Source organism: Nanorana parkeri, unplaced genomic scaffold (genome assembly GCF_000935625.1).
Source record: "Nanorana parkeri isolate BGI_ZX_2015 unplaced genomic scaffold, ASM93562v1 scaffold77, whole genome shotgun sequence".
NCBI classification, from domain to species: Eukaryota; Metazoa; Chordata; class Amphibia; order Anura; family Dicroglossidae; genus Nanorana; species Nanorana parkeri.
The window spans coordinates 17,275-24,827 of record NW_017306345.1 but is presented as its reverse complement, the minus strand read 5'-3'; the positions used below and the strand labels follow the sequence as shown (position 1 = coordinate 24,827).

At 58.5% G+C, this 7,553-nt stretch overlaps 1 protein-coding gene across 1 annotated transcript in view; it reads left to right on the top strand.

Moving 5' to 3' along the window:
• Window positions 1–1,053: 1,053 nt before the first annotated feature.
• Window positions 1,054–7,553, top strand: part of LOC108804861 (scavenger receptor cysteine-rich domain-containing group B protein-like) — a 21,657-nt gene continuing 15,157 nt past the window's right edge. The window contains exon 1 of the mRNA XM_018576770.1: window positions 1,054–1,335. Coding sequence (XP_018432272.1) covers window positions 1,113–1,335 — 223 coding nt within the window. The 5' untranslated portion in view covers window positions 1,054–1,112. The remainder of the gene's footprint in view (window positions 1,336–7,553) is intronic.

Below are 7,553 nucleotides of genomic sequence, written 5' to 3'. Positions count from 1 at the left end.
CTCTGCCCATTCTCCTCTGACCTCTGCCCATTCTCCTCTGACCTCTGCCCATTCACCTCTGACCATTCTCCTCTGACCATTCTCCTCTGACCATTCTCCTCTGACTCTGACCATTCTACTCTGCCCATTCTCCTCTGACCTCTGCCCATTCTCCTCTGACCTCTGCCCATTCACCTCTGACCATTCTCCTCTGACCATTCTCCTCTGACTCTGACCATTCTACTCTGCCCATTCTCCTCTGACCTCTGATCATTCTCCTCTGCTCATTCTCCTCTGACCATTCTCCTCTGACCTCTGACCATTCTTCTCTGACCTCTGCTCATTCTCCTCTGCCTATTCTCCTCTGACCTCTGCCCATTCTCCTCTGACCTCTGACCTCAACAAGGCATTTTCCTCTACACAACTGCCGCTGACTGGAGATTTTCTCTTTTTCGGACCATTCTCTGTAAACCCCCGGAGATGGCTGTGTGTGAAAATCCCAGAAATACTCAGACCTGCCTGTCTGGCACCAACAACCATGCCACGTTCCAAGTCACTTTAACCCCCTTTCTTCCCCATTCTGAGGCTCAGCAAGTCGTCTTCTCCGCGTCTAAAGGCCTAAATGCATGGAGTTGGTGCCATGTGATTGGCTGATTAGCAATTTGTGTTACCAGGCAATTGAACTAATAAAGTGGCCGGTGAGTGTATGGTAACCTTCAGGTGGTTCTTGATGGACATTACCAGTGGCTCCGGTTACTCTTCCTGTGGTGATTTCTGCTACTGCTGGTGTTCTAGGCTGTTCCAGTGGCGTACCCTCCTCCGCTCACATCACCATATTTGCTGATATTTTCACATACTTGAACCATCTAGAAGACTTCCAGATACTCCGGAGATTAGTGGAAGCCTTCAATAGCTCCTCCTATGAAGTCACGATTGATCTTTACTCGTATGACCCCCAGAAGTTGGGGAAGTACATCGGTGAGAACCAGGCCCGTGGGGCAGATCATTACTCGCTGGCTAAGGAATACATCATCACCTATGTGAACTCCGTGTCATGGCAGCCACCGGTCACCACCGAGCGCACGTCACATATCCTCATCCTGCTTCTGAGGAGCGTAAATCCGCATATATTCATGAAACCCAAAATCCACAAGCTGAAGAGGGCCGGCTTCGAGGTCTTCACACTGGTCTATGAAGCACCGCGGAAATTTGAGCTGGAGGAAGTGGCGTCGTACCCAGCGGAGTGGCACTCATACATCCGGAGCAACTTCCAGGACAGCGACGGTGCCGCTGACGCCCTCGTGAGATCCGTGTGTCGGAGTCTTGAGGCGAAGGAACACATAGCAAAGAAAGAGCGTGAGTACTCCCATCCACTAACTAATATTCCTTCTGCAGTGTCCCCTCCTCCTCCACTGTGTCTCCTCCCCCTAGAAAATACACAAGATGCTCAGTTCTGTACCAGGGTGTCAGGGCTGGAGTAATGGGCCAGGTGTGGAACCCCTTGGCAGGGACGAACAAAGTCCAAAAATCGCAGTACAAAAAGGATAATCCAATCGGGAAGTCAGGTCCAGTTCCGGGTCGGGCGGGCAGCAGGAATCGTAGTCGAAGGGTCAAGCAAAAGGGTCGGTAGCCGGGAAGTCAGATCAAATAACGGGTTCACAGGAGGGAGCTGCGTGTTCACCATGAGGTAGAATAACTCAGCAATGAGTCAAGGCTCTGACCAGCTTTATATACACAGGGAACCCAGGACCGCCCCCTGGTTGCCAGGGCAACCAGGAAGCTTCCCCAGTCAGAGTCCAATCACAAGGCTGAGGGCAAGTGGTGAAGGCTGAAGTCCTCCCCCAGCCTGAGTAGCACCTGTGGCATGGAATGGCGCGCGCGCACTATGCTCGCACTTCCGCGCATGCGCGCACGGCTTGTGTACCGCGCACGCGCACCTGGCGCGCGACCTGCGCACGCGCACTGGCCACACCAGCGTCAGATGAGGAGGAGCTACCCGTGCCCGATGCCCGCGCCTGCGAACCTGACAAGGAACGGCCCCCCTGGGTCCCTGACACAGGGCTGCAATACTTGTTCTTCCTCCATGTTGTGCTGCCCCCCATGTGACATGATTATGACATCATCCATTGGTCAGATCCATCTGATGTCCAATAATGGTATCTGGCACACTGTGTGCTACTTCTGCAGGACAAGTGGCACATAACTGCAACCAGCCACTGAGCTATCAGACTCTGAGACCACTGGTGGTGGGTAACGATGGGTGAATTTGTTCAGCAAAGACCCCAAAAGGTTTTCAAGTTTAATGTGGACCCCAAAGGGAGCAAACCTTGGAAATCAATTATTTCTCTTTTCAAGGCTAATAGGAAAGGGATTGTCAAACAAAGGGCATGGAGAGCAGAGGCGTTGCAGGGTCATGAGGCGCCCGGGGGCAAGTCTTTCATTAGCACCCCCCACAAACCAAACCATAGTTCAAGGCTCTGGACCAATTGTTCCCCTGCCTAGGTTTACCCCTCCTGACCCATCCCAGAGGTGAGGCTTCAAATCTCCTCATTCTCCAGTGCTGCTCTTTTCATTTAGCTGCTTCCGGGCTCGCTTCTTTTTTCCTGGCGCTGCCCCTTTCTAATCTGTCACGGAGGAGAGACTTGAATGAAGTGATTTCAAGCCTCACCTCCGTGGTGGATAAGGAGGGGTGCTGCCGCACCAAAAAAAGAGAGTACATAAGGGGGTCTAAAGACACTGATCCACCATGGAGGCCAAGCAGCAATACATTACAGAGCAATGCAGAATAATATGAAGCTACATACTCTGTGTTGCTCCAGGGTGGCAGCCTGATGTCTCCAGGGTCTCAGGAGGGCTGTGTGGGGTCTCATGTGGGCCGTGCGGAATCTCAGGATGGTTGTGGGGGTCTCAGGTGGGCTGTGCGGAGTCTCAGGGTGGGTTGTGGGGGGTCTCAGGTGGGCTGTGCGGAGTCTCAAGGTGGGTTGTGGGGGGTCTCAGGTGTGCTGTTCTTGTCCTTGACGTGTTGTTTTACAGTTTTATTAAACCATATTGGTTTAGTTTTTGATCTTTTATTTTTGCTTCCTAAAGGTATACACTTTGAAGTAGCAGTATGTAGCGTGTTTGTAAAACAATCCCACATCTGGTCTGTGTTTAGGTTTTGAAATAAGTTTTCCCATTTTATTTCCCCCACTAGGTTGCGCAGCTTCTCAAAGTTGGCCCTTCTGAAGTTTAGGGTTCTAGTCCTTCCAGTACACTTCCCTTTTCTGTGTTCAATATTAAAAGTAATCACATTGTGATCACTATTACCCAATGACTCCCCAATTACAATATCCTCAGGGTTTGTTGTGGGGGTCTCAGGTGTGCTGTGTGGGGTCTCAGGAGGGATGTGTGGGGTCTCAGGTGTGCTGTGCGGAGTCTCAGGGTTGGTTGTGGGGGTCTCAGGTGTGCTGTGTGGCGTCTCAGGAGGGATGTGTGGGGTCTCAGGTGGGCTGTGCGGAGTCTCAGGATGGTTGTGGGGGTCTCAGGAGGGCTGTGAGCATCTCAGGTGTCCCGTGGAGGTCTCAGATGGGCTGTGGGGGTTTTAGATGTAAGTTACATGTGGGGTTCTAGAACAATACGATTCTTGGGGACACCGTCAGTGACAATGTATCCTGACATCACATCATTTCCTCGGCTTATATAAAGCAGCAGCACCTCTATCTGAGGAAAATGTCTTTTTAGGTCGTTTTCGCTGTGACATCATTTTCTATCCGGCAGCAATAGAACTGAGCGTTTGAAGTTGTAGACAGAACAGATCCAACGGATCAAAATTAAATCAAATCCCTCAAATCCATCACAATTGTCAAACAGCAACGAGGTGTTTCATCGCTCAGCTTGTGATCTTCTTCTAGAGCTGAACCACGCTGAGTGCACAAAAATACTACAAAACCCCACCCCCCGCATCCCAGAAACCAGGAGGTGCTATGAAGAAATACAGATGACAGAGACATATTTCAGAGACAATAGCCAGACATACAGCACGATGGCCGGAGGGGATGGAAGCAGCTTTATTGGGTAGCAATGTAAGAGGGAGAGACGAGGCAGGTTTAAAAAAAGCTCAAATAAAAATGACTGTTATAGAGACAAGAGGCAGAAATGTTGCAGAGACACGCTGCACATCATGTAAGCCTTTTTAGTAGGCCGCATTTTGGGAGAGACAAAGCACTCTTTATGCAGAAATAAATATTACAGTCGATTATGTCAGAGACACGAGGCAGAAATATTGTACAGTCAGCACTGAATCAGTGGCAGGAGACGGTAATGGATAGCAGGCCAGCAGCGGTGGCAGGAGACGGTAATGGATAGCAGGCCAGCAGCGGGGGCAGAGACGGTAGGGGATAGCAGGCCAGCAGCGGGGGCAGAGACGGTAGGGGATAGCAGGCCAGCAGCGGGGGCAGAGACGGTAGGGGATAGCAGGCCAGCAGCGGGGGCAGAGACGGTAGGGGATAGCAGGCCAGCAGCGGGGGCAGAGACGGTAGGGGATAGCAGGCCAGCAGCGGGGGCAGAGACGGTAGGGGATAGCAGGCCAGCAGCGGGGGCAGAGACGGTAGGGGATAGCAGGCCAGCAGCGGGGGCAGAGACGGTAGGGGATAGCAGGCCAGCAGCGGGGGCAGAGACGGTAGGGGATAGCAGGCCAGCAGCGGGGGCAGAGACGGTAGGGGATAGCAGGCCAGCAGCGGGGGCAGAGACGGTAGGGGATAGCAGGCCAGCAGCGGGGGCAGAGACGGTAGGGGATAGCAGGCCAGCAGCGGGGGCAGAGACGGTAGGGGATAGCAGGCCAGCAGCGGGGGCAGAGACGGTAGGGGATAGCAGGCCAGCAGCGGGGGCAGAGACGGTAGGGGATAGCAGGCCAGCAGCGGGGGCAGAGACGGTAGGGGATAGCAGGCCAGCAGCGGGGGCAGAGACGGTAGGGGATAGCAGGCCAGCAGCGGGGGCAGAGACGGTAGGGGATAGCAGGCCAGCAGCGGGGGCAGAGACGGTAGGGGATAGCAGGCCAGCAGCGGGGGCAGAGACGGTAGGGGATAGCAGGCCAGCAGCGGGGGCAGAGACGGTAGGGGATAGCAGGCCAGCAGCGGGGGCAGAGACGGTAGGGGATAGCAGGCCAGCAGCGGGGGCAGAGACGGTAGGGGATAGCAGGCCAGCAGCGGGGGCAGAGACGGTAGGGGATAGCAGGCCAGCAGCGGGGGCAGAGACGGTAGGGGATAGCAGGCCAGCAGCGGGGGCAGAGACGGTAGGGGATAGCAGGCCAGCAGCGGGGGCAGAGACGGTAGGGGATAGCAGGCCAGCAGCGGGGGCAGAGACGGTAGGGGATAGCAGGCCAGCAGCGGGGGCAGAGACGGTAGGGGATAGCAGGCCAGCAGCGGGGGCAGAGACGGTAGGGGATAGCAGGCCAGCAGCGGGGGCAGAGACGGTAGGGGATAGCAGGCCAGCAGCGGGGGCAGAGACGGTAGGGGATAGCAGGCCAGCAGCGGGGGCAGAGACGGTAGGGGATAGCAGGCCAGCAGCGGGGGCAGAGACGGTAGGGGATAGCAGGCCAGCAGCGGGGGCAGAGACGGTAGGGGATAGCAGGCCAGCAGCGGGGGCAGAGACGGTAGGGGATAGCAGGCCAGCAGCGGGGGCAGAGACGGTAGGGGATAGCAGGCCAGCAGCGGGGGCAGAGACGGTAGGGGATAGCAGGCCAGCAGCGGGGGCAGAGACGGTAGGGGATAGCAGGCCAGCAGCGGGGGCAGAGACGGTAGGGGATAGCAGGCCAGCAGCGGGGGCAGAGACGGTAGGGGATAGCAGGCCAGCAGCGGGGGCAGAGACGGTAGGGGATAGCAGGCCAGCAGCGGGGGCAGAGACGGTAGGGGATAGCAGGCCAGCAGCGGGGGCAGAGACGGTAGGGGATAGCAGGCCAGCAGCGGGGGCAGAGACGGTAGGGGATAGCAGGCCAGCAGCGGGGGCAGAGACGGTAGGGGATAGCAGGCCAGCAGCGGGGGCAGAGACGGTAGGGGATAGCAGGCCAGCAGCGGGGGCAGAGACGGTAGGGGATAGCAGGCCAGCAGCGGGGGCAGAGACGGTAGGGGATAGCAGGCCAGCAGCGGGGGCAGAGACGGTAGGGGATAGCAGGCCAGCAGCGGGGGCAGAGACGGTAGGGGATAGCAGGCCAGCAGCGGGGGCAGAGACGGTAGGGGATAGCAGGCCAGCAGCGGGGGCAGAGACGGTAGGGGATAGCAGGCCAGCAGCGGGGGCAGAGACGGTAGGGGATAGCAGGCCAGCAGCGGGGGCAGAGACGGTAGGGGATAGCAGGCCAGCAGCGGGGGCAGAGACGGTAGGGGATAGCAGGCCAGCAGCGGGGGCAGAGACGGTAGGGGATAGCAGGCCAGCAGCGGGGGCAGAGACGGTAGGGGATAGCAGGCCAGCAGCGGGGGCAGAGACGGTAGGGGATAGCAGGCCAGCAGCGGGGGCAGAGACGGTAGGGGATAGCAGGCCAGCAGCGGGGGCAGAGACGGTAGGGGATAGCAGGCCAGCAGCGGGGGCAGAGACGGTAGGGGATAGCAGGCCAGCAGCGGGGGCAGAGACGGTAGGGGATAGCAGGCCAGCAGCGGGGGCAGAGACGGTAGGGGATAGCAGGCCAGCAGCGGGGGCAGAGACGGTAGGGGATAGCAGGCCAGCAGCGGGGGCAGAGACGGTAGGGGATAGCAGGCCAGCAGCGGGGGCAGAGACGGTAGGGGATAGCAGGCCAGCAGCGGGGGCAGAGACGGTAGGGGATAGCAGGCCAGCAGCGGGGGCAGAGACGGTAGGGGATAGCAGGCCAGCAGCGGGGGCAGAGACGGTAGGGGATAGCAGGCCAGCAGCGGGGGCAGAGACGGTAGGGGATAGCAGGCCAGCAGCGGGGGCAGAGACGGTAGGGGATAGCAGGCCAGCAGCGGGGGCAGAGACGGTAGGGGATAGCAGGCCAGCAGCGGGGGCAGAGACGGTAGGGGATAGCAGGCCAGCAGCGGGGGCAGAGACGGTAGGGGATAGCAGGCCAGCAGCGGGGGCAGAGACGGTAGGGGATAGCAGGCCAGCAGCGGGGGCAGAGACGGTAGGGGATAGCAGGCCAGCAGCGGGGGCAGAGACGGTAGGGGATAGCAGGCCAGCAGCGGGGGCAGAGACGGTAGGGGATAGCAGGCCAGCAGCGGGGGCAGAGACGGTAGGGGATAGCAGGCCAGCAGCGGGGGCAGAGACGGTAGGGGATAGCAGGCCAGCAGCGGGGGCAGAGACGGTAGGGGATAGCAGGCCAGCAGCGGGGGCAGAGACGGTAGGGGATAGCAGGCCAGCAGTGGCGGCAGGAGACGGTAATGGATAGCAGGCCAGCAGCAGTGGCAGGAGACGGTAAGGGATAGCAGGCCAGCAGTGGTGGCAGGAGACAGTAATGGATAGTAGGCCAGCAGCGGTGGCAGGAGACGGTAAGGGATAGCAGGCCAGCAGTGGTGGCAGGAGACAGTAATGGATAGTAGGCCAGCAGCGGTGGCAGGAGACGGAAAGGGATAGCAGGCCGGCAGGGGGGGGAG